Source organism: Mastigoproctus giganteus, chromosome 5, assembly GCF_048544385.1.
Source record: "Mastigoproctus giganteus isolate SK-2022 chromosome 5, ASM4854438v1, whole genome shotgun sequence".
NCBI lineage: Eukaryota > Metazoa > Arthropoda > Arachnida > Uropygi > Thelyphonidae > Mastigoproctus > Mastigoproctus giganteus.
In genome coordinates this window covers 206,554,950-206,582,704 of record NC_143579.1, presented here as the reverse complement: position 1 = coordinate 206,582,704, position 27,755 = coordinate 206,554,950, and the positions used below count along the sequence as shown (strand labels likewise).

General features: G+C 37.7%; 1 protein-coding gene across 1 annotated transcript in view; it reads right to left on the bottom strand.

The window, feature by feature from the left end:
- The window catches only part of LOC150086032 (DNA excision repair protein ERCC-6-like), a 306,101-nt gene that overhangs the window by 19,449 nt on the left and 258,897 nt on the right, over window positions 1-27,755 (bottom strand). The window contains exon 17 of the mRNA XM_090374774.1: window positions 7,400-7,449. Coding sequence (XP_090230900.1) covers window positions 7,400-7,449 — 50 coding nt within the window. The remainder of the gene's footprint in view (window positions 1-7,399; window positions 7,450-27,755) is intronic.

Below are 27,755 nucleotides of genomic sequence, written 5' to 3'. Positions count from 1 at the left end.
GATGTGGTCATTCATTAAATGAGTGAATAAAAAATGTAATTTGTACTATGTCAAATTTTTCTAAATTTATATTATATTAACATTTATATTAACATATATTAACAAACATTTACATTATATTATAAATAAGAATGAAAAAGATACAAGTAACTCAAAATTCAATGACACGGTGAAAATTAATTTCATTAGTTTAATATTTATCTTGAAATTGCTTTTGAAATTATATAATAAGCAATTTGTTTAAATCTGTTCACATTGTATTTTAAATTATGAGTTACAATATTGTATCTAAGCGATTGTTCTTTAATACTATCACTGCCACCTAAATGCGAGAGAACTCGTTCAGTATGCCGTACTTTTTGGAATATTGAAAAAATCAACATTCTGACATCCCCAGCATTCTGAAAATTCATAAGTAACAGTTGAAAATTAAAAGTTTGGAATTCATTGCAAACATTTACATTTGTGCAGAGCTGTAAATGAGAACAAATCTTAATTTTATAAGGAGTTTATTTACATACACAAACTAACATCAACACAAGCAAATAAAATAATTTGCCAAGCATTACTGTTTCAATACGAGTAGTTGGTTAATTTCATGTTTAGAGTCATGGCACTCATCAGTCGACTGCTTAAGAATGACACTGTTATGCATCATGGCACATGCACAAGCTATTTTTTTTTTTTTTTTTTTTGGTAGTTGTTGGCACATAGGCTTCTGTGGCCATAATGCACCTCCCAAGGGTTTTTGCAGTACTTTGATCCAAGCCCGAGGCGGGAATTGAACCCACGACCTTTGGGTTGCCAGGCAGGCACTTTACCCACCCGGCTAGCCCGGTCAGCACCGCACAAGCTATATTTTTATGACTAAATTTCTGCTATTTTGCTGAAATATTTTAAGTTCTGAACAGGTACCACCATAAAAAGATTTGATATCAAAACTGTTTATTTAGCTGATTTCATATTATTTCATTCTGCACTACACAATTCAAAGTTTATAAAGTAAGTGGAAATATCGTGACAATGAAAGTTTACGTTTATCTATTGGTGGCTATTAATTCAAATGAATTTTTTCCCTTTATGTAAATATACATATATGAAGGGCATTCAATAAATTATCTACCTACCTATGAAGGAAATGAGATAGGGGAAAAAAATCTGTTTTATTTTTCAATGTAACTCCCCTGAACTTCAATACACTTGTTAAATTTTATTGTTACACACTTGTGACAATAAAATTTAACAAGTTTTTTCAATACACTTGATAAATATTTATTTGTCTGGTATTTCATGAGGAAATACCAGACAAATAAAATTCTTTGCCTGTCCATCGAAGAACACAGAAACAGCAGACTTCAGTTCATTAAGTTCATCAGCAAAGCGACATCCACGTATGTTTTTCTTGAGATGTCAAAACAGGAAATAGTCACTGGGGGCCAGATCCAGCCTGTAAGATGGATGAGTAAGTTCTGTAAAGTCACAGCTCAAAGCAGTGGCAACAGCATGTGACCTATGCAATGGTGCATTATCCTGAAGAAGCAGCACACCTCTGGAAAGTTTTCCACGGAGTTTTTCCTTTATGACATCTCTTAGGTTGTACAGTAGGGATACATATGACTCCTCAGAGACTGTCTGCATGTGTTCCAAGTAGTGAATTTACAAAATTCCCTCAGCATCCCAAAAAAATGGTGGCCATAATCTTGCTAGTTGAAGGTTTTGTCCAAAATTTTTTGGGTGGGGGTGAACCCTTGTGCTTCCATTGCATTGCATTCCATTGATTGCTTGGTCTCAGGATCCCAGTGATGAACCCATGTTTCATCACTCGTACCAATTCTGGAGATGAAAGTTTCAGGATTCCTTCCATAACACTCTAAATTCTCTTCACAAGATTATACTCTAAATTGCTTCTGCACAGGAGTCAGAAATCTGGGGACCCACCTTGTACTGAACCTTAGTCAGCTCCAAACATTTGTGGAGGATGGTTATAATTTCCCTCAGATATGATGGGAAATTATAACTATAATTTCCCATCCCCTAGAGATTTGGGGCACACTTAAATGTCTGTAATTCAACACAAGGGTTTCCACAGCTTGGCACATTTCTGAGTGGTTGCTGTCACAGGCCTTCCTGTGACGTGGATCATCTTCGATGCACTCTCTACCCCACTTGAATTATTTTGACAAGAATTTCACCTGGTACTCTGAAGGTGCACTGTTGCCATACACAGCCACCATTCTTTCATGAATGGCCTTTGGCCCATTTCCTTCTTTGGTGAGAAACTATGACTGAGCAATGCTCCAATTTCAGCAAATCCATTATTTGATACAGGTGAATTCCTTCTTTCTGTTACAGCAGCATAATCTAAAAACATAGTGGTTTCACAATTAACATGATTCAAGTTGAAATATGTAGGAACATGATAAATCATGAATCATTGAAATATAACTATGGGAAGTACTTTAGGTGGATAATTTATTGAATGCCCCTTGTATATATATATAAAAAAAAGAGTACTTCATGTATTAGCATTTTATTGTCTTTAGCATATCTGGAAAAGTTTAAAATTTGGAGAAGAGCATCCTTTTTTAATTGCAAACTGAAAACGTCAAAATCTTATTGTCTTAATATTCCTTATCCCATATGGGTATGTCTGCCAGGGGCAAAGGTTGATGACGTTGTAGAGCGGATATCATCTTTTAAGGGCACAAAAGGTGATATAGTTGTACACGTTGGCACTAATGATATTAAGAGTAGGAGACCGGCGGAATTACTTAACAAGTACAGGTCACTGATGAAAAAAAGCCGTGAATTAGGGTTGAATTTGAAATTGTCTGCAATTCTGCCCAGACACGATAGGAGGGAGTATATGATGAGAGCCCTGTCGATCAATTCGGCCCTGGAAAGATTGTGCAGGGCTCAAGGAGTAGAATTTTTTTCAGACTGGTCTGTACTTGTTAACAGGAGAGACTGCTTCTACAGGGATGGGATACACTGAAATAGAAAGGGTGCAAGAATATTTGCTGATGCTATCGAGGCAGTGTTAGGTGGGTCAAAAAACTGGTAGCTTGGGAGGATACAAGGACTAATAGATTAACAGTAGCCACCGGCAGAGGAGAAAGTGATTCTTGCACTGCTTCTATTGGAATGAGCAGCAGCCTGGAAAATAAGATGCAGGATATTTCAGAGACTGCTGGGAATCATGGGGGTACAAGTAAACAAATGGGTTGTGTTAGGGTGGCTAAGAGGAAGAGCAGGTGCATGTATACTTGCGTGTACACCAATGCTAGGAGTTTAGTAAATAAATTTGATGAATTTGAGGTATTGCTCAAAACATCAAAGGCAGATATTGTTTGGGATTTCAGAGACGTGGTGTCAAACAGATATAAGGAATGCAGAACTGGAATTTGGGGAGTACAATGTCTACAGAAAGGATAGACAGGATAGGAAGGTAGGAGGGGTTATGCTATTAGTTAAGAAACACAAAATCCAAGGAAGTGAAGCCAGTCGACATCGCTGGACAGTGCGGTGTCGAGTCAGTTTGGTGTGACATAAGCATTGGGAGATCAAAATTGAGAGTAGGAGTGTGCTATAGGCCTAATGACTCTGATGAGTATAATAAGAAACTGTACAGAGAAATAGAGTGGGCCAGTAAATCAGAGAGTCTTATAATGGGGGATTTTAATTTCCCAGATATTGACTGGAATTTGGGGGGCTGGTCACTCACACACTAGCAAGGCTTTTGTGGATTTATTGGATGATTGTTTTCTACATCAGCATGTTAGGGAGGCAACTAGAGGGAGTAATACTCTTGATTTGATTATCAGTAGTGATTGTTCATGCATTAAGAATCTGCAGATAAATGAACCACTAGGTGGCAGTGATCAGTGTTCTGAAGTGGGATTTACTCAAAGAGGTAACTACCATTAGGGGTAAAGGGAAGGGGTATTGCTTTTGTAAAGGCGACTACGATGGACTGAGACAGTATTTAAATTCTATACAGTGGGATCAACTGATGATGTTACCAACAGCAAATTCAAAATGGGAAGCATTCAAAGAACTTATCTTGTGAGCTACTAGGCTTTACATACCAACTAAGAAATATTGTTCAAGATTTAGGCCTAAATGGATGTCAGATGAACTAATGAGACATATGGCAGAGAAGAAAAATGCATGGGATACATACAAATTAACACGTGACACAGAAGCCTATGATAGATACAAGTTGATCTGTAACCAAGTTACAAAGGAGGTTAGGCAGGCGAAGGCAGATTACGAGAAATCCTTGGCAAGGGATGCGAAGAAAAACCGCAAAGAGTTCTTTACTTATGTAAACTCTAGAAGGCAAGGGATGCGAAGAAAAACCGCAAAGAGTTCTTTACTTATGTAAACTCTAGAAGGAAGGGGATGAATCAGATTGGTCCACTTGATATCGATGGGTCAACTGTTGATGATCCTGCTCAGGTAGCTAACAAACTAAATGAATATTTTGCATCGACATTCACACATGAGGAGTTATTCAGCGAGGGTAATGCCAGAGGTGTATTCAACTCTAGCAGTAAGCTAGAGAATCTTGTAATAACTGAGAGTAAAGTGGAGGAGAAATTGTTGAAGATAAACACAAGAAAGGCACCTGGGGTGGATGGGATCTATCCAGTTATATTAAAGGAGGCAGCAGAGGAAGTAAGCAAACCCTTAGCCATAATTATGAGAGCTTCCTTGGACTCAGGGGAGGTACCCATGGACTGGAGATGTGCAAATGTGACCCCAATTCACAAAGGAGGATCAAAGGCTGACACAAGTAATTATAGACCTGTGAGTTTAACTTCTGTTCCCGGAAAATTAATGGAGGCACTGGTTAAAGAAGCACTGCAGGATCATCTAGACAAGACTTCAGTTACAGCTCGGACACAGCATGGTTTTGTTAAGGGGAAGTCTTGCCTGTCCAATTTGATTGGATACTATGATGCAGTCACAAAAGAACTGGATGCAGGGAATAACTTTGATATTATATACTTGGATCTTAGAAAGGCTTTTGATACTGTTGCACATGGAAGACTGCTGCACAAATTGGAGCAGTGTGGCATTGGAGGCAAATTGCTGCTATGGATAAAGGGATGGGTGAGTGGGAGAAGACAGAGAGTGGTAATCAATAGACACTGCTCATCGTGGACTAATGTTATTAGTGGAGTCCCTCAGGGTTCAGTATTGGGCCCTTTATTGTTTTCTGTATTTATAAATGATATTTATGATGGTATATCAAGCTTAATGTCCAAGTTTGCAGACGATACGAAGGTTGGCAGAGTTGTCAAGGACACTACTGACACTATGCTGCTGCAACAGGATCTGGAAAGGTTGAGCAGATGGGCTGAGAGGTGGCAAATGAAGTTTAACATTGACAAATGTAAAGTACTACATATGGGAAACAGCAACCCCAGAGCAACGTATCAACTCTGTGGTACTACACTGACAGTGGTAGAGAATGAAAGGGACCTGGGGGTGGTTGTGCAGGCAGATATGAAGTTCTCTGAGCAGTGCAGACGGGCTGCAAGAGTAGCTCATGGTGTATTGTCAATGATATATAGGAATTTTTCTAGCAGGGATAAGGAGGTGATTATTCCCTTGTATAAGGCAATGGTCAGGCCAACCTAGAGTACTGTATACAGGCCTGGAGGCCTCATTTCAAGAAGGATGTAGAGCTGTTGGAACGAGTACAGAGAAGGGCAACAAGATTAGTGAATGGAACAAAGGGGTGCTCTTACATAGAAAGGCTTAAGTTTTGCGAATTACAGTGTCTGGAGACTAGGCACCAGCGAGGTGATCTGATAGAGGTGTACAAAGCCTTGAATGGTTTCAGCATGCTCAATGCTGATGGGATTCTTCCTCTTGCTCAGAATAATCACCTGAGAGGGCATAAATTCAAATTGAGGAAAGACAGATGTAGGATAGATGTGCGGAAATTTGCCTTTAGCCAGCGGGTGGTTAGTAGGTGGAACAGACTTCCATCCCTTGTCGTGGAAGTTGATAGCCTAAATAAGTTTAAGGCTCAGCTGGACAGGTATTTCGAAAGAACAGAGGGGTGAAGTGGAAGTGGTTATTTTTTATTTATTTACTGCATAATACTGCATAAGCTTGCTTTCTTGCATCAAATGCCTCTACTAATGCTAATGCTAATATGAGCCTTTCAAGTAATGCCTACTCTTGCCACCATCTTGATTTCGTGCCACTGCCTGTACTCTAGTAGGCCATGACATATTGCCCAGTATGTATTATGTCTGATTTCTGTACAAGTTTATTCACTGGCTGATTTGCACTTTTTTGCACGTTGAAAAAACTGACAAAAGTGATGAATTGTCTCAATAGGTTTTTCACATACACATTTACACCTATAATCTTTTCATAGATAGGCAATAGAGACAGTCTTACTCGAGATTTTCTTTGGTATCCTCTAAAATTTTACAGAATTAAAAAAATTAGGAATTTCAGAAGATTTATTCAGCATTATGCAGAACTGTTAATGACTTTCAAGCTTTTACTGTTTTTCTTCATCCAGTCTATTTCACTCCCTCCCAATGATGATAATGTAGTCCCCCCCATCTCAATTTAAAGATCATTTTCAGTTTCAGGTTTTCCAGCAAGACAGGTTTCACCACCTTATTTCAGGTTTATTTATGCCCCATAAATAATTATTTTTGAGAAAATATCCAAGAAAGAACCATCTTTCTTGATGGATATCTTGGGTATACATTAGTATTAAAAAAACAAACAAACAAAGCCATGTAATTGTGACAAGATAGGACCCAATGAACAGACTCCTACATTATATATTCTTTTTTGGATTTGTTTGGTTCATATTTAGGTGTTTTCTTTATTATTATTATTATCGAGTCAGATTCTTAATATTGAATTATTCAGTAATCAATGGTTTCCTAAGTTCTTCCTGGCTTTTACTAACCTTCCAGGTGATTTTTAATCTCCTGGTAGGTTATTAGAAGCTTCCATTATATTTAATTTAATTTAATTTTACAAATTTTTGTGTACAATATATAGTATTGTACACAAAAAAAAAAAAAAAAGTGGAAAAATCCGTTTTGTTTGATTTCAATTGTCAAAACCTCAAATAAAAGGAACACATTTTGCATCAACAGCAGTAACCTAGAGAGCCATGATAATGATGTTAAATGACCTTCTCAAGCAACTTTCAAAGGTGATTTAAAGCATGTCAGATATTGATAGGCATGTAAGTGGAGATTACTTTGAAGGCAACCAAAATGTAAATTGTTATATTTAAGTAAATTTACAATAAAATTAAATTCTAACAGGCTGTTCCTTGTGAACATTTTCAATAAACAGCAAAAGTCAAAGATTAAAAAATAAACACACATGCACACACAATATTTACCTTGGCTTGTATAAGGATTCTGTAGTTTGTTCTTCCCAATTATGGGCATTCTAAAATTATGTTAAAAAATGTTTAATATTGAAACATAATAAAATTTATCAAACTAATGTAAAAAGTTATCTAAATGAAATTTGACATCTTAAGCTGATTAATTATAAATATTCTATCCCTTTCCTTTAAAACAAGCATCTGTGAAAGAAGCTGCAATCAGGCTATTATGATTGCTTTCCTTTGTGAGCTCCCCCCCCCCCCTTGATATGGGATACTGATTAACCAGTCCAAGGGAACCAGTACTGAGAGTTGGGTGATTTTAGTTCTATTCAAGTCAGAATACTACCATGAATTTTACCACGCATATAGCAGTATATCAATGGCTGTGAAGTTATTTGCTAGAACAGTAAATAAAGTGTGTGTGTGTGTGTGTGTGTGTGTGTGTGTGTGTGTGTGTGCAGCTTCCTCAATACTACCTCCCACTTTGGTATTGTGTTGTTATCGTTGTTATTTGGTTTTTAGGAGCATTAGCAACTAAGGCCATATTGCTCCGGGGATATGCGGTGGTCATTCCCTGACCTTTCCGCATCCTCCATATTTGGTGGTCACGGACTTGAACCCCGGTCTAATCAAGAAGCGTGTGCTACATACTGCTGCTCCTGCCCATGGAGGCACCTTTGGTATTGTGTGACAAATGAAATCAGTCTGTACTGTTAATTGTATCAATTTGACTAACAAACCTGACTAAGAACAACAAAAAAAAGTAATATACATTTGTTTTAACATGATTCAAAAATGAGGTGAACTTCCGAACAATGCTCTCAGTTGCAAACTGCAAAGATCGAAATCTCTTTTTTTTTTTTTTTTTTTTTAATATAATTCTCATAATGGTGAACATGTATGGGTGCAGCAAAAATCTGATTAGTTTTCGTGTTTCACTGTGCACTAGCATAGATGTGTATCCAGCATTTTTGCTATCTCACATTTTTACTTGTGACTTAAGTAGCTGATAACAATGAGTGGTGAAGGACAAAAACTTTCTAGGATGTAATAGTGCTGAATCGAGGAAAAGTAGGAAAACAAATTTAGAATAGAAATTAGATGTAAACAAACAGTATAAGAAAATTAATGAATGCATGCATTTACATTATTTTTATGACGGTTAATGAAAACACTATAAACAATGTTCAAATGTAGAGAAGCTAAAATACAGATGTGCAAGTAGGTCTTGGCACATAAAGCCTACCATTATACAAACCACAGAAAAATTACTCACCAAAACTGCAAATCAGAGAAATTTTATTAGCTAAGTCAAGAGGAATTTATCAGTTATCTTTATGAATATAAAAAAACAATAGCTGTCAGCATTTTTTAAGACTTGAAAAAAGGAATATCCTGAAGAAGTTAGGGCTGAATTTATAACAAGCAGTGGATGGCTCAACTGATTCTGCAACAAGTTCACAATGTCAATGTGAACTTGTTGCAGAATCAGTTACTGAAGCATAGAAATTTCTTGATATATTGAAGAATACAGTAGGAAGAATGCTAAGCAGATGTTTAACTTAGAGAAGGTTGACTATTTTTTTTTTTTTTTTTTTTTTTGATAAGAGAATGCCATTACACACCTTGAGAAAGAAATCATGATCCCAGGATTTAAAGCTGCCAACGATTAAGTCAACATTATGTCTTGGGATTGGGCAGGGGGAGATTCCACTGTTGACTATGGCTACAGGCTCAAGCTTATGTTGCTATACCATACTGAAAATCCAAAAGCACTTAAAGGAATTTCCTCTTATCTGCTTACCCAGTACACTGGTGTCTGATTAAAAAACAGGATGGATATCTGGTGCCATCTTTCCAAAGTGGTTTGCTGATCAGTTCATGGGGAAATTAAAGCATATTATAAAATCAGAAAAACATGGACCTCAAATATACTGCTTTCTCTGGTTAATGCTTCTAGGTGTCCTCCTGTTATTCAAAAACAAAGTAGTAATTTTCCTAAGGTTCAGTTCTTTCCTTCACTCTTTTCCTCTTGTATATTAATGACCTTCTTCCATTGACTGGAAATCCTATCCATAGTTTTGCCAACGATAACACATTGCATTCCACTTTCCATTTTGAGAAACCTTGCCCTGCTCAATCAGCTTCAACTTCTCGAATATCTGCTACCAATTCCTTAAATGCCGATCTCCAGGTAATTCTCCAGTGGTGCAAAAACAACTTAGTTGATTTCAATCCTTCTAAAACTCAGTCTTGTCTTATATCTCACAAAAAAAAAGGATTCTTCTGCTCCTATGCTTATCTCTGGTGACACTGCAATTTCTAGGAAAAATGATATATCTCTTTTGGGGATTACCCTGACTTCTAATCTCTCTTGGCACAAGCACATTACAGATATTGCTTCCTCTGCATCTAAAAAACTTGGTTTTCTTTTTCGCTCTTGGCGTTACTTTTCTTCCAAACAGCTGTTCACTCTGTACAAATCGCATCGCCCCACCATGGAATATTTTCCCCACATCTGGGGTGGTGCCCCCAAAACCTCTCTCAGGCTTCTTGATTCTGTTCAGAAGAGAGCTGTTAGGTTAATTAATGATTCGTCTCTAACAGAGTCTCTTCACTCGCTGTCTCATAGATGTACTGTTTCTGCTGCACGCCTCTTCTACAGATATTTCCATGGGTGCTGGTCTTCTCAATTGGCTTCTACAATGCCCGCTCTCTCTCTTTCAAAACAGTCCGAACACGTGCTGCCACCAGCCAACATCCATTTACTGTCCAACTTCAAACTCACAGAACCAACTTTTCGTCTTCCTTGTTTATTCATTCAACTGCTGTTTTCTGGAACAACCTTCTTTCATACGTATTTCCTGAAAATTACAGTCTACAGGAGTTCAAGTCCAATGTCAACAAATATCTTCTTTCGTCTTCAACCTCCAACCCTAGCACAGTACCAAGTACTATAGGTTCTAATACCTCTTGTGTTTGGGGTTTTCATTAAAAAAAAAATAATTTTTTTTTAAATTAAAAAAAATTTTTTTTTACCCATACAGTATTGTTCATTATGAAAGTATTGTCAGGCCCACATTAAAGCTACGGCCAAACCAGCGATGGCCGGATGACGGAAAAATATGTATCAATGTATGGATGCATAAAACTCTCTAAAAACAAGTTTTGTGTTTTTATGAAAACAAACTGTTTATATTATTACTTTATTTTTCAAGTCAAAAAGCTGAATTTTGACCTCTTAGTTTACATTTTTATCAAGGAATTATTATTCATAATATAAATATAAAACCTATGTAGTATTTGCATTTATATATGGAGGGTTGAGATTCATAGTGGTGTAAGTCAGTCTATTCTCATTTTTGAGAACAAGGTGTTTTGTGTTTGCATTAATAAAAACTCAAAAAATTTAATTTAATGAACTGTGGAGGTTAAAAAAACTTTAAAAATTTACACAAGCTTGACAATTTTTGTTAATATTCAATTTTTTGGTCAGCAGTGTTTATATAATTGACTTACACCGTTATGTTTCTAAGTAACTTACCTGTTTTAAAATTGTAAATTACTGTAAGGATATGACTGTGTAATCAAAACTATGATTTCATACAGAAGAGATTATATTTTTTCCCTGTAAAAAGTACACTATAACAAAATTTTAAAAAACCTGAGCGATAGGCACATTGGGAATTTTTTTTCAAAATAGTTAAGATTGTCTTAGTTGTTGCAGAATGATCATAAAAAGGCTAAGATGAACATAATAAATTTAATTATAATGTAAAATATGATCACAAAATAAAAAAAAATTATAGTTCCTTTTTGTTGATGTTCTCATTTTTTAAAAAAAAATGAATTAAAGTCATAATCACTAATTCTATAATCATAAAACACTGTCACCACAAACTGTTTATGCTTCATCTTCTTCTTCTTTCTCATAGTCAGATAAGTGACCTAGATCATCAATTTTTTTTGAGCTTTTAATACCTTTCAAGAAGTCATAGTGAACTGGGGGATATATTTGAGACGGTATAGCATGTCTCTTTTCTTTAGAAAGTCAGCACTCTAGGACCATCATACAACTTTTCTTGTTCAGTATTTTTCAAGCTCTTAGGTCAACCCTCCTTATTGGGTTGGACATTCAGTTCCCTGAAAGGGATGTCTTCATCCAATATACACTCGTAGAAAATCAAATCATGAATGGGGTTTCCTTTTTCATTATGGAGCCATTATAATTTCAATCAGTTTACATTTTCGCCTTCAACATTCTTCTTCTGTTTTGTTATGCCTTTTTCAAGAGCTTCTATTTTCAAAAAAAGTAATCTTGTTTCATCTTTACAACGAGAAAACAGTTGTCTTCTGACAGATTTCATATTATACCATCCATCTGGAACACAGATAACCTTGTTTTTTCCCAGCTGCTCAATGAGCCCAAAGCCTGAGTCATTTGGAGGATTAAATTCTGTGTTGAAGACATGTCTATAGTAATATTCTTTAAGAGGTTCAGTCTCTCTTTGCCCACATCATTCACAATAAACATATACATTTTTTTTTTATGTTCAAGTCAGGGTTAAGGAACTTCCTGTTTGGATTATCTTTTCGAGTGTAATGACTTTGAAATGCTGGGAAAATATTAATGTGATCCTTAAGTAAGTGTTTTTGTTTGTCAGTTATCTTTTGTGCCGCTACATGTTTACCCCTTAAATCTTCTCCTGCAGACTTCCCCTTCCTTACTTTTTCTAAAGCTCTTGTCACCCGGGTAAAATAATGGAGTCACTAGTTAAAATTTGCATTGCAGAATCATCTAGACAAGACTGCAGCAATAATTCAGACACAGCATGGGTTTGTTAAGGGAAAGTCTTGTCTGACAAATTTGATAGGATATTATGATGTGGTTACAAAGGAACTGGATGCAAAAAATAATTTTCATATCATATATTTGGATTTCAGGAAAGCTTTTGACACTGTTGCGCATGGAAGTTGTTGTTGTTATGGAGGCTTAATGGCACATAAGCTGCTATGGCTATAATGTGCCTATTCACTTATTATTTTAAGAGATGAGGAATTTCCATAAAATCAAAAGAAAATTTGAAATCAGAAATTATTAAAAAGTCCAGTTTGCTTGAGGAAGTCAAAAAATTCAGAAATATTTGCCTTATCACCAATGAGATTTTCAAGAGTTATTGGTTTACGATTATTTATCAGTGAGATCAAGGATGAAGCTCTGTGTTGTTTATAGTAGGGGCAGCCAATGAGAATATGTCTAACAGTCAAATTGTTAGAGCAATGTGTACACTGTGGTGGATCACCTCCTGTGAGTAAATAAAGATGTGTCAGATGAGTATGACCTATTCTTGCCCTTGAAAGGACTACTTCTTCTCGTCTCAATGTACGGACACTGGAACGCCAAATTTTCGGATCTTGTTTAAACTGAAAGAGTTTATTATTAGTCTGAGAGTGCCAGAGTACTGTCCATTGTGATAGGCAAGCAGCATGAAAGGTTAGTACATAATCTGATGCTGGAACAGGGATATTGGTTAAATCTAAGGTAGTGGGATTTTTTGCAGCTTTATCAGCCAGTTCATTGCCTAAAATACCGGAATGGGCTGGAATCCAAAAAAAGTGACCAGTTGGTGGCGTTTTTTGATTTGTAGTAACAAGCTTCTGATTTCATCTAGAACAGGGTGAACTTTATCTTCGGTATTACTTAGCAACATGATTGAGCTGAGGGAATTAGTATAAATAACAGATTTTAAAGAACAGTCAGAATAGAGATTTTCTAAAGCAAGTTTTATTGCATATAATTCAGCAGAAAAGATACTAAATTCTGAGGAAGGCATACTGATACAACTGTATTTGGAAACACTGCAGCTGCTCCAACAGTTGAATTAGATTTAGAGCCATCTGTATAAATTTGGTAGAAATCAATATATCTTTGAATGTAAACATCATGAATTTGTTTGACATTTGTTGCTTGCAAAGTATTCTTTCTCCATTGGCAGAGGTAAGTGTCACATGTTGGAAGAGGAGGAGGAGCCCATGGTGGTTGAGTAAAGGTTGGTATCTGCTGTACTTTCCAGATGGAAATATTCCAAACCTGCGCCAGTTCAAGTAGGCGAAGACCAACTGGTTTAACTATGCTGGGTTTGTTTCTGTATAGGTTTTCTAACGGTGGGTTTAAAAGGTATGACTGAAAGGGATGAGAGGCACAACTTTGTATCTTGACAGCATATTTCAGTAACAGTGTTTTCCTGCGTAAAGTTAGTGGGGGCTCGTGAGCTTCAATGTAGAGACTATGTGCTGGCAACATTCTGAACGCACCAATTGCAATTCTCAAAGCACTGTGTTGAATAGGATCAAGCCAGCGTAATGCACTCTTTCTGGCAGAATCATAGATTGGAGCACCATAATCGAGATGGGATCTGATTAATGCCTTGTGCAACCGAAGAAGTGAGGTACAATTTGCACCCCACGTTCGGGCGGATAAAGCTCTGAGTATGTTTAACCTTTTCAGACAGGAAGTCCGTACATTTTTAATATGATCTAGGAAATTTAATTTGTGGTCAAGGATTAATCCTAGAAATCTGATGTTAGTAGCAATTGGGATGGAGACATTGGAAATTTGAAGTTCAGGATCCGGATGAAGTTTTCATTGTCTGCAAAAATGGATTGCAGTTGTTTTCTGCTGAGAGAGTTGGTAGCCATTGAGGCTGGCCCATTGTATTTTTTTTAGTGAAATTTGTAGCTGTCTTTCAATAGATCTCATGTTTTGGGAATGGCAGGAGATGGAAAGGTCATCTGCATATAGATAAGTCCCAATTGTGTTTGGAAGCTGTTTGGTGATGGAATCAATTCTAATAGCAAAAAGAGTGGCAAATTCAGCCTTGACCATAAGATGACCTGTTTTGACTTATACATGACCTGTTTTGACGAGAGCCATATTGACTATGGCTCATTAGTTGTTCTGACTCAATGATCCAGACGAGCCTTCTGTGGATAATTTTCTCAAGGATTTTACTGAGGCAGCTTGAGAGAGATATGGGTCTATAGCTATAGGGGTTGGATGGATCTTTTCCAGGTTTCAGGAATGCCAAAACTGTAGAGTGATGCCAGGAAGCTGGAAAAACATTTTCTAAAAATATGCGATTGTAAAACACTAGGAGGAGGCGCAAAGCTTTGTCATTAAGATGTTGTAGCATGACATAATAAATCCCATCTGGTCCAGCAGCACCATTGCGGGCTGTTCTAATGACATGTAACAGTTCAGAATATTGCAGAGGTTTATTATATGGGAGAAGGCTCGAAGTTTCAAAATTAATACCATGCTTTTCTTTAGTGTTTTTAATTTTTTGGAATGAGATAGTATAGGCTGATGTTGCTGAGATTTCTGCAAAAATATTGCCCAAAGCATTGGCTATATCTACAGGATTAGATATATCTTTCCCATTCCAGGAAAGGATTGGAGAAGGTATGGTAGGAAACTTACCAGACAGCTGTCTAATTCTTTTCCATATTATTTTGGGATTAGTATTTCTGTGAAAACTGGATGCAAAACGGGTCCAGGATTCTTTCTTTGCTTGCTTTTGTACGAAGTGTGCTTTTGCCCTTAATTTCTTATAATTAATAAGATTGACTGTGCTCGGGCACTGCTGAAACAAATTCCAGGCTTTATTTTTTGCTCTCTTTGCTGTGGTGCATTTGTCATTCCACCAGTAATTATAATGCTTTCGGCCTGGGGGATTTGATAATGGTATCGTGTCTTTAGCCACATTTAGAAGATGTGACGTGATGTAATCTGTCACATTATCAATAAAATATGCTGGAGGCAGATTTTTTCCTCATCAAGGTCGATTGATGACTGAAATTTTGCCCAGTCTGCTCGGACAAATTTCCACTTTCTGCAGGGTTGAATTGAAGGAGTCTTTGCTTTCAGGAAGTTGCATACTATTGGGAAGTGGTCACTGCCCATGGGATCGTTTATTACATACCACTCTATGGTTGGGACTAGTACTGGTGAACAAATTGAGATCTATTCGTGAGGTGTGTCCTGCTGGGAGCTGTAAGTGTGTCGGTGCACCTGTATTGAGTATAGTGAGATTTAGTGCATCCAAAAAACTTTCAATTAGTCGGCCTCGTCTATCCAATTTAGGAGAGCCCCATAATGGGTGGTGCCCGTTAAAGTCCCCTAATATACAGAGAGGTGGAGGTATCTGTATAAAGAGGTCTTTTAAAGAGTAAGTACAGTTTGGTGGTAGGTAGATTGAGACTAGCGTTATTGCACCATGCAGAGTTATACGAACAGCAACAGCTTCTATTTCAGTTTGGAGTGGGATATGTTTAGTTGGGATCTTTGAATTTACTAGGATTGCCACACCACCATGGGCAGCATTAGCAGTATTTCGATCTCTTCAATAAATGCAATAGTTCTTTATCGAAGGAGAAATTTGTGTGGTTAGGCAAGTTTCCTGTAAACAAAAGGCAACCGGAGAATAATGGTTAATTAGGTATTGAATATCATCTGTGTTGGAACGAAAGCCTCTGCAATTCCATTGTAAGATGCTGTGGTTCATTTTGGTTTAGTTGAGGATGATTCATCTGACTGTTTTTTGTTTGAGGAGGATTTTTTTCGGTCTTTTTTCGGGAAGGTAGGGCGTCCGGTATCCACAGTGTCGTTTGCGTGAAGTTCTAGTAATGGCTCTTCATGATCTGGGTTTACATCTACTTCCGTACTACTGGTGGATGATTCAGGTTTATTGTTGTTTTTAGTAGTTTTTAGTTTTTCTTTGTCATGCGGGACTGTCCGAGTCTTAATTGGAATACTAATTAGAGTGTTGGTCGATTCACTGATTTTAATTTGATGTGTGTCTTTTACAGAGTTTGATAATGTGTTTTTAACCCAGTTAGCTAGAGATGTGCTGGGAGGTATTGAAACATCTGTTTGAGCTGCTGTTGAATTAAAGCTTCGAGTGTGAGATGCATATGAACGACTGGGCATGGTCGACATAACCTGTCTGCATGGCTCGGGGTACGTAACTGTGTGCTCTATTTTATATTTTTGGATTTTCTTCCCCGTTTTCCACATTTCACAAGATTTGGAAAAGGCTGAGTGACTTTCTTTGCAGTTGGGGCAAATGGGACTTGGGGCTGAACAGTCTGTTTGTGTATGCTCCTTGGAACCACATATTGGATAAATGGCATCACCTCTACATTGTTGCGAGTGTCCATATTTTTGGCATTTAACGCAACATAGGGGATTAGGTATATAAGGACGTATTCGGCAGTTTAAATAGCCAGCTTTTACTGAGGATGGTAAATCTGGGATGCTGAATGTTAAAATTATGGATCGGGTTGGAACAAGATTTACATCTTTTTTGGTCTTTATACGTTTTGCACTAATTACTTTTTGATTGCCCAGTTCCTGCACTAATTCCGCTTCAGATACTGTAATCAGGTCCCACTCTGTGATGACACCTTTTGATGAATTTAACGTATTGTGGGGAGTGATAGATACCGGTAGCCCAGCAAAAGTTGTTGTTTTAAGCAGCCACTCTGAATGTTTTGAGGAGGCAATTTCGATTAGGAGGTCTCCGGATTGCAGTCGTTTAACCATTTTCGGTGTTCCAGCAATGGATTCCAAAAATCTTTGGATGACAAATGGTGATAATTTGCCGACAGGCTGGTTGGAGAGCGAATGTATTACAAGGAAGTTTAGCATCTCATTGCACTGCACTTCTCTTCGAAGCCTCTTTGGTTGGTTCAGGTCATCATCATTTGGTTTATCTGGCCTTGAATTTGAAGGCTCTAGTGGTGGATAGTCATTTATATCCATCGTTACTCCTTTTCGCCCTGGAGGATAACTTTTCCCCCAGGTTACCGACCCCGCCACGGGGAGGCAGGGGCAGTGCCGCTCGGAGGCCAAGCGGTTGAAGTGTTAATTAATTAGTTAATATAAATAGAGGAAAATGTAAAGAAAGGTGTATTTCCTTTCTGTGTTCTACTTACTTGTTACTTTTCAAGTATAGAACTGTTTTCAAATTAAGACTGTTAAAAGAAATGTGAACTTAAAATATAATTTCAGTCACTTATCAATAGCACTTTATGAATCGCAAGAATATCGCTTGGCCTCGAAATACGCTTGGCACCCGGGGCCTGCGCATGGAAGACTATTGTACAAATTGGAGCAGAATGGTATTAAGGGTAAGTTGCTACAATGGATAAAAGGATGGTTGAGTGGGAGAAGACAGAGGGTGGTAATTAATGGGTGCTGCTCTTCGTGGACTAATGTTATTAGTGGAGTCCCACAGGGTTCGGTGTTGGGTCCTCTGTTGTTTTGTATATTTATCAATGATACTGATGAAGGTATATCAGACTTAGTGTCAAAGTTTGCAGATGATACAAAGGTTGGCAGGGTTGTTAATGACAGTAATGGCAGTGTGCTACTGCAACAGGATCTAGATAATTTGGGCAGATGGGCTAAGAAGTGGCAACTAAAGTTTAACCTTGACAAATGCAAAGTACTGCATATGGGTAGAAGTAACCCCAGAGAAACGTACCAACTGTGTAGTACTACACTTAAGGTGGTAGAAAACGAAAAAGATCTGGGAGTAATTGTGCAGTCAGATATGAAGTTTTCTGAGCAATGCAGACAGGCTGCCAGGGCAGGTCATGGGGTTTTGTCAATGATATATAGGAATTTTGCTAGCAGGGAAAAGGAGGTGATTGTCCCTCTGTATAAGGCAATGGTCAGGCCATACCTTGAGCACTGCGTACAGGTCTGGAGGCCTCATTTTAGGAAGGATGTAGATTTGCTTGAGCGTGTACAGAGAAGGGCAACAGAATTGGTGAGGGGAATGAAGGGAACCTCTTACCAAGAGAGGCTTAAGTTCTGCAAATTGCAGTGGCTGGAGACTAGGCACCTGCGCGGTGATCTGATTGAGGTGTATAATGGGTTGAGCACGCTGAATTCTGATGGGATCCTTCCACTTGTTCAGATTACGAACCTAAGGGGGCATAAATTCAAATTAAGAAAAGACAGATGTAGAATAGATGTGCGGAAATTTGCCTTTAGCCAGCGGGTGGTTAATTGCTGGAACAAACTTCCATCTGTCGTTGTGGAAGTTGATAGGTTAAATAAATTTAAGGAGGAACTGGACAGGCATTTGGAGGGAATGGTGTGATTTTTTTTTTTTTTGGCTGATGCTGCATAAGCTCATACACTTGCTTTCTTGCATCACATGCCACTACTACTACTACTCTTCCATCAGATACACGTGTTGAGAAAGAATTTTTTACAAACATGTACCGTGGTATTTTCTTTTTGAATACAAGACAGATTTGTACAGTGCTTTGCTCCCTGACTGCCATTCTTCCGAGGCCACTTTTGCTTTATAGGGTCATGATGTATAAGACTGCATAAATATACATTCTGTCAAGAAAAATCATCCATGGATATAAAACTATCACATTGCTTTCTCCTTTCCTCTTCTGTTAAGGACTATATGCATATTTTTTTACAACCACAATCTAAGTTTTCAAACTGCTTACACTCAACTTTTGTTCCTTTTGAGTTCACATATGCCTGACCTGAATTGCAACGTCTTCTGGCTACAACTCTTTTTGACTCTTTCCTTTTACGTTTTCTAGGTCCGAAGGAAGTTTCCTGGCATGCTTCTTCTACTTGGTTGGCCTCTTGACGTGCTCCATTTCTCGAGATTTCAACTTAAAATCCTCCATTTATCGAGATTTCAACTTAAAAGACATCTTGCTACAACAATACAAACTAGAAACATAATATCCATCATACAAGCGCTGTTTAGGAACAGAATGGCATAAGTCAGACTTACTTCACTATGATTCTAAACCTTTTCTCATATTGTTAACTATAGCTGACATATAAGTGCCAAAATAAGTGCTGACATATCTTTGTTAGAACTGCAACTTTGACTTACTTTGCTATGAAATTAAACAATGGACACCTAGAGAAGGCAGGAAATATGAACAGCTCATATATATAAAATTACTGACTTACACCACTATGATTCTCAACACCCCATATGTGTGTGTGTATATATGTACTGAGTGGTTATAAAATAAGTTCCCCTATTCAGGAGACCCTAGTGTCAAAATGGTTAGAGATAGCACTGTGAAAATCAGTGGGTATTTCATATATGGTATGGGGAAGCGATTCGTAGAAGAAAAAAAAATTAGTTCAAAATTCCACCATCAGGGGAGAAAATGGCACTGTAAACAGTTGGAATACTTAACTTAGGATTAGATTTTAATATCAGAACTTAGAAATCTACAGATATTGTTCTATGTGCTTTCCTTCACTCGAGATGATATTCTGAAAATGGAGAACTGCGTGCGACACAGTTTCACGTAGCATCTCATTGGGGACATTGGCTACATGCTGTTTAATGCTTGGTTTCAAATCGACAAGCATCTATATGCCGCCATGGTAAACTGTCTTTCAGGTAACCCCAAAGCCAGAAATCACAGTGATTGAGATCTGCTGATTGGGCTGGCCAGAACTGCAGAAAGTCTCTAGAAATGATGCGATCATTTCTGAATGTTGAACAGAGCAGTTCCTTCACTTGTCAACCAATGTGGGGAGGGGTACAGTTTTGCATGAACATTATGGTCTCCAGGCATTGCCTTTCTTGCAGAATGGGAATAATGTGATCTCTTAGAAGAGTGCAGTACCATGCACTAGTTACCATACACCTTATGGAGCCACGAGGTGTAGACTCTTCCAAGAAAAATGGTCCGATTATAAACTCTGCTGTGAATCCACACCATACTGTAACATATGGACTTTGTAGTGGTCTTTCATGCACAGCAGATGGATGAGAATTTCCCCATATTCGGCAGTTTTGTGCATTTACAGCCCATGAAGAGTGAAATATGCCTCATCAGACCACAAGATCATTTGACCCCACGTATCGTCAAGTTCCATATGAGCCAGAAATCGTAGAGCAAAGTCTTTAGTTCTTGCACTACATGAATCTTGTATGGGAACCAGTGTAAAATTATTCAAAGCACTCTATGTGCAGTAGACCAAGGAAGGTTCAAATCTCTTGACACACCTCTGGCACTGATTGGTAGTGTTTCACATTCTGATCATTGCAACTGCCACTTCATCCCCTGCCTGGAATTACACCTAACTGCCTGGTTGCTTCAAATTTCTTTTTTAGTTTTCGAAGCCCCACTGACATCAAAGGTCCTTTATGCAAACATTTAAGTTTCCGATATTCACGTAGTGCTGCATTAGCGTTACTATTATTCTGGTAGAACAGTCCTACTAAAAGAGCACGCGCCTTTTTTTGTAAGAGCCATAATGGTTACTGATTGGTGGCATTAGCCATTCTGCTTTTATCTAACAGGATGTCATTTGAAGAGTAAAGGAGAAAGCTTGAATTTACGGTACACATGAGAAGTTAAAAGGAGATGAGGTAACACTACTATAAAGAATAAGAAGAAAGGTAAATGAGGTAAAATAAATTCATATAAAATAAAATGAGATAAGATAACACATTGCTGTATTACTCACAATTTCGGTGTCTTCGTCAGAGGTCATCCCCTGAAATTAAGAGAAAGAGAGCCTCTGTTTCTGACACAGACTGTATGCTCGTGAATACGTGCTATGAAAGTGGTTTGAATTTAGTGGGAAATTTCCCCCCCCCCCCCCCCCCGCTAAATTCAAACCATTTTCGTAGCATGTGTTCACGAGCATACAGTCCATGTTGGATACAGAGGCATACATATTGTCCTCTTTCTCATAATTTTGGGGGATAACCTCTGGATGAAGACTGAAATTATGAGTAATATGGCAAGGTGTTATCTTATCTCATTTTATTTTGTATTAATTTATTTTACCTCATCTCCTTTTAACTTCTCGTGTGTACCGTAAATTCAATAGTAATAACTTGCTCCCTCACTCTTTCAATATATCACTATTTATACATTATGTTCGTAGGGTTTGTTTGCATAAGCAGTGTCCCTGGTCCATTCTTTATTTATTATATACATATACATATATATATATATTAAAGGGGCCTCAAATTTAAATATGGCAGGGGGCCTATTTCATCCTTAATCTGACCCTAAGTATTGTTGAAACCAGGAGAAATTCCTCTGAATTGGAAAGGAATATATACTAGTGATACATTGCTGCCAATGCAATGTATCACCAGTACATAAAGGTGGTTCTAAAAGTGAAATGAGTAACTAAAGATTGGTCTGTCCGACTTCAGTGGTAGGTGAAATGGAGGCAATGATATAAGGGACATTAAGGTAGAAACAGATTTAAGGATACACAGCACAGTATTTTTAAGGGAAAATTAATGTTCAACTAACCTGGTTAGCTCTTTTGACATGATTACTTACAAGCTGGATGCAGGAAATAATTTCAACATTGTTTATTTGGACTTTAGCAAAGCATTTGACTAAGTTCCTCATGAGTTGTTACTATATATGCTAGAACACGTTGGAATTATGGGTAAGATTCTAAGATGTATTGCAGGGTGGTTGCATGGCAGAGGGTTGTAATTAATGGTTACTGTTCAGGCTGGACATGCTAGAAGTGTGGTTCCCTCAAAGATTGATTCTGGGGGGCCACTGTTTCTGATTTCTGTGAATGACACCGAGAAGATAGAGTATTTGACATTAAAATTTGCAGGTGATTTAAGAGAGTGGTTAATAATCAACAGTGCTCCTTCAGGATGAATTGGATGGGCTTCTAGATGGTCTGAAAAGTGCAGCAAAATGCAAGATCTTATGCTTGGGGAATAACTACCCTGAAATAACTTATACAGGTGGTGGGATTGTACTAAAAATAGTAGAAGAAAGGGAAGTTACAGTATTAGTAAAGGGAAATAAAATAAATGAAGACAAATTTTTTGCTGTTATAAATAATTCCAGGACTAGAGGCCACAAATTTAAATTATGGAAATAGGTTTATACTGGATTGTAGGAAGTTTTCTTTAGCCAATGAGTTGTTAATTGCCACAATAAGTTACATCAGTGGGTGGTTGAGGCACACAAGCTTGAGGAAATTCAAAGGTTAACTGGATAGTTACCTACATGAGAGAAACACAGGTTGTTTTATTTTGGCCAGTGCAAGCTGTTGTTGTTGTTGATGATGAGGTTTTAAGTGAAATAGCTACTTAGGCCATATTGCACTTAAGAAAGTGGTTCATACTGCCTGTGTTGGTTGATGTAGAAGAAGTTAGAACGGGCCGACCGGGCTAGCCAGGTGGGTAAAGTGCCAGGGCTAGCCAGGTGGGTAAAAAAAAAAGTTAGAAACGGCCATACAGTCCTATTTGTTTTAGGAAGCAGAAGAATTCTCTGAGATTTGATTTTTTTGCCTATGATATGATTACGCAACAAAGGTTCCTTTAAGCTTTAAGTGGCGTATGACAATGATTACACTGAGGAGGGTCATTCCCTGACAAAAGGAACAGATGGGTTAAATGAGTATGGCCAATTCTGGATCTGGCTAGAATGAATTCTTGTCTGTTTGCAATGAGGCTGGAAGCCCATAATTTTGGTACAGGTTTAATTTGAAGTAGTTTATTATGAATTTGCACTTGCCATTGAAGAGTCCATCGATCTTTACATATACTTTGTATACAGTAATACCCCGACTTACGCTACCCCGACTTACGCGAACTCGGAGTTACGCGGTTCTTGATTTTTTTCGCTGGGCCGCCCACTATCTTCAAGGTCGTTTTTCATATGTTATCGATATACGGTGCGACGGCGGAGAATGAGAGCGAAAGATGAACAAAATTCAACTTTGTTGCTTTTATGTTTTTTATATCAGTGAAGGGGAAACACATTTCACCATAATAACGTAAAAACCAACACAATTCCAGCTATCGGTATAATCGCAAATGCAATTAGATCGAGTTTACTACCAGTTTATAACAGATTTAACTAGCAGAAACGCAACTGGATTTTTATTGTTTTATGGTAGTAACCCTTAGAAATGTGAGGTGTTAATAGTGTATCTCTGCCTTTATGGTGTTGTTTATTCAGTTGCTACATGCGCGCAGCTTTGTTTATGCGTATCAAGCGTGCCTCCTCGTTTTGTAATTGTGCTTTATTCCCTAAAAATGAGTAAAATACTTAATTAAAAGGTGTGAAAAGGAAGCGTCCTGGTGAAGACACTGCAGATTCAGAGAGAAAAAGAAAAGCAATTATCGATAAACAGAGGCGGACTGGGTCAAAAATTCTTACCCGGGAAAATTTATAGTGGCCTCATACTATGGTTTATGGCCAAAATCACACTGGCCCACCGGGGTTTCCCCGGTAAGGCTCATGGCCAGTCCACCTCTGTCGATAGAGAAAAAATATGAAATTGTGAAACGCTTTGAGCGAAATGAAAGACCATGTAATATTGCACGTGCTACAGGCCTAAATGAAGCAACGGCGAAAAGCACATGACAATTGCAAACTTGACAGGTTGAAAATTGAAAAGGGCTCAATTGTAAAGGGCTTAAAAATTTTAGAAAACATAGACTCCAACGAAGAACGCGTTATAGCTACAAAGCAAGGAATAAAAAAAATTATTAGCTTGCTACGAAGAAATTCTGCGTGAAAAAAAGAACGCGCTGTGTCGTCAGACGAATTTGTTAGATTTTATGAAGCCATCGACATCGAAATAACTTTTTTACGTAAGTCATTTGTTTTTTTAATACATATTTTGTATTAATATGTATAAAGAACTGCAATTTTATTAATATTTTTCTTCTAAACTAGTGTTTTTGTTAGTCCTTGGTCCCAATTAAGCAAAATTTATATGTATTTATATGCAAAGTTGTACCCCGACTTACGCGAATTCGACTTACGCGATTTTCGTCGGACCCACCTATCGCGTAACTTCGGGGTATTACTGTATTTATTTTATAATCTCTGAACGGTACTAGGGAATTAGTTGGGGCTGAGCTGCATAGATGTTTGGCAGCGCGATCTGCAATTTCATTTCCTGGTATTCCAGTATGGCCTGGGATCCAGCAGAAGATAACCCTTTGTTGATGCTCTCTGAGACATATCAACTCTGTTCTAATGAGCTTTAATAACGGGTGATTAGGTGGGGAATTGCTCTGAATGGTTAATAAGGAACTTTGTGAGTGTGTATATTATGCTCTTTTTGAATTGACATATGGAAAATATTTTCTAAAGCAAGTTTTATGGCATATAATTCAGTCATGTAACGACTACACTCTGTTGGAAGAGATAGAGAAATGGTAGTATCAGGGAGTACCACTGCTGCACCCAATCCACTCTCAGACCTCGATCCATCTGTATATATTTTAGCGAAGTCAGGATAATGGTGAGTATGCGCAATGTGTAGCTGTTGGATGTTAATGTCTGATAATGTTTCACCCACAGGTGGAAATAATTGTCTCAAGATGGTATGATGACAGACCATGGAGGGTCCGGGTTCTATAGGATCTTGCAAGAATTTATTGAAGTGTATATCCCAATCTTCTGCTAGTTGCTTTAGCCTAATACCAGCAGGCCGAACTGTCTGTGGTTTGTTTCTATTAGAAGGTCAAACTGCGGATTATAAAGTATTGACCAAAGATGGATCACCTGGCTTTGGATCTTGGTTGCATAGTTCAGCAGCAACATCTTTCTCTTGATATTTTGAGGGCTTCAAGCATACAAACTTTGCACTGGAGATGTTCTGAATGCACCTAGTGCTGTTTTAAGAGCTGAATGTTGAATAGGATTGAGGCGAGATAAAGCACTCTCCCTAGCAGAATCGAAGACGGGTGTGCTGTAGTCCAGGCATGATCTGATTATGGATCTGTATAAATGAAGCAGATGTTAAAAATCTGCTCCCCATGATGTGGCTGATAAGACTGAGTATGTTCGGTTTTTTTTACAAGCAGTCCGGAGATGTTCAATGTGCTTTTGGAAATTTAACTTACTGTCAAAGAACAATCCTAGTAGATGAATACTATTAGCTACTGGAAGGGGATGGTTATACAAGTGGAACTTGGGTTCAGGATGCATACTGCGTCTGCTACAGAAGTGAATGGCAATAGATTTCTGGCTGGTTAGTCTATAACCATTTTATGTTATCCATGTCAGGATGCGATTGATTGATATTTGTAGTTGGCATTCAATGAAATGCATGTTTTGAGAATGACAGGAAATTGTGAGATCGTCTGCAAAAAGTATGAATCCACAGTTTTCGGAATGAGTTAAATTATATGATTCATTCTCATTGCAAACAAAGTGGCACTGAGAAAAGATCCTCGTGGAATTCCTTCTTCTTGGATAAAGTTTTTAGAGAGGGTTCCCCGATAACAAACTTGAAAGGAGATCTCTGTTGAAGGATGAAATATGCTAAATCTCAGGCCAAGAGAATGTAGATAATTTAAGATATCAAAATGCCACGTAGTGTCAAAGGCTTTCTCAACGTCAAGACAGACCACGATGAGATGTTCCTTTTTGATGAAAGTATTTCTGATATTTGTCTCGGCTTTGATTATGAGATCCAATGAAGATCAGTTTTTCCGGAATCTAAATCGGTTGTTGTTAATCAAGTTTTGAGACTCGAGAGACCAAGTGGGATGGCAATGTATAATTTTCTCGAGAGTTTTGTTGAGACAGCTGGTAAGAGATATGGGCCTGTAATTTTGAGGAACAGAATGATCTTTACCGGGTTTTGCAATTGCTAGTACATAAGAATGACACCAGGAACTTGGGAAGGTATGTTCAGAAAAAATTCGATTGTAAAATATGAGCAGCGAAGAGAGTGATCTTTGATCCAGATTTTGGAGCATTACATAATATATCCCATCAGGGCCAGCAGCATTGTTTCTTGAATTGGTAAGAGATTACTGAAGCTTGATTTATAAGATAATGCAGAATTGTCAGTGAAATCCAGTCTGGATTTCTCTGTAACGCTTTTATGTTTTTGAAATGATTGAAATGTTTCTCTGTTGTCTTCTTGTAATGAAGACAACAGAGAAAATACAATTCCCAATTTGATATAGCTGTAGGATTAGAGAGCCCTTGTCCATTCCAGTTCAGTAGTGGGGTGGATAAAGGAGGAAATTTATTGTTCAAACATTTTATTTTTCTCCAGATTAATCTGATATCGGTATTTTTATTAACTGATGAGGCGAATTTGATTCAACTTTCTTTTCTTGCTTTACGTCTGATATAATGAGCTTTAGCTCTAAACCATTTATAGTTAATAAGATTGGATGTGGTTGGATATTTGCGGAAAAAGGTTCCATGTTTTGTTTTTCTCTATTTCTCTATTTTTGCAATCTTCATTCCACCAGTAATTTATTTTTCATCTATTTCTTACTTGATATCGAGGAATGGCGGCGGATGCGGCTGCCAGCATTTGAGCATCAACAGTGCTTGGTAACACTGTTGATGGAACCAGACTGAATGATATTGTTGTCAAATGATATGTATTTTGTCCACTCAGCACGTTAAAATTTCCATTTAATTGGATTTTCTGCTGGGAAGGAATAGGATGTTTGAATTTTGCAGATTAATGGATAATGGTCGCTGCTATAAAGATCACTCAGAAATACCCAATCAATACTTGGAAAGAGGATTGGGGAACAAATGGAAAGGTTGATTACAGATGTTGAGATTCACATATGTAGGAGATCCAGTTTCTAGTAATGTTAAATTCTGTCTATCAAATCAGCATTTCGATAAGCTTATCTCGTCTGTCTGGGGTGGAGGAATCCCATAATGGATGATGTACATTAAAGTCTCCTAGTAAACAAAATGGAGATGGTAACTGCATAACAAGATCTTCGAGTTCCTGAATAGTATGTTGATGATTAGGCTGAAGATAAATTGAAACCAATGTCGGAGTAATACCACTAACAACATGCATGGCAACAGCTTCTAAGGATGTCTGTAATGGAATGTGTCTGGAGGGGATGCTTGAATCCATGAGTATCACTACTCCTCCACGAGGCTATTGGAGTCAGCTCTGTCTTGCTTGAATACAGTGTAATTTTTGATTGAAACTGAGACCAGAGATGTCAAATTAGTTTCTTGCAAGCACAATTCAAGAGGTTTGAAGTGGTGAATTAATTCACATATATCATTGATGTTACTGCAAAGACCTCTACAGTTCCATTGGATAATATGTTCCATTATTTGGGTTTGTAAGAGGAAGATGAATCTGTCGGTTTTTTATGTGTGGGTTGTTTATAACGGTCAGGTTTTGAATTTTCTTTTCTGGGAAAATTGGGGTGTCCTGAATCATTTTTATCTTCCATATCACCATCTGCATGTAATTCAAGAAAATCTTCTTGGTTGGGTATATCATCAGTATCCATGCTTGTTGGTTGTGGTTGCTTCACCTCCACAGGATCTG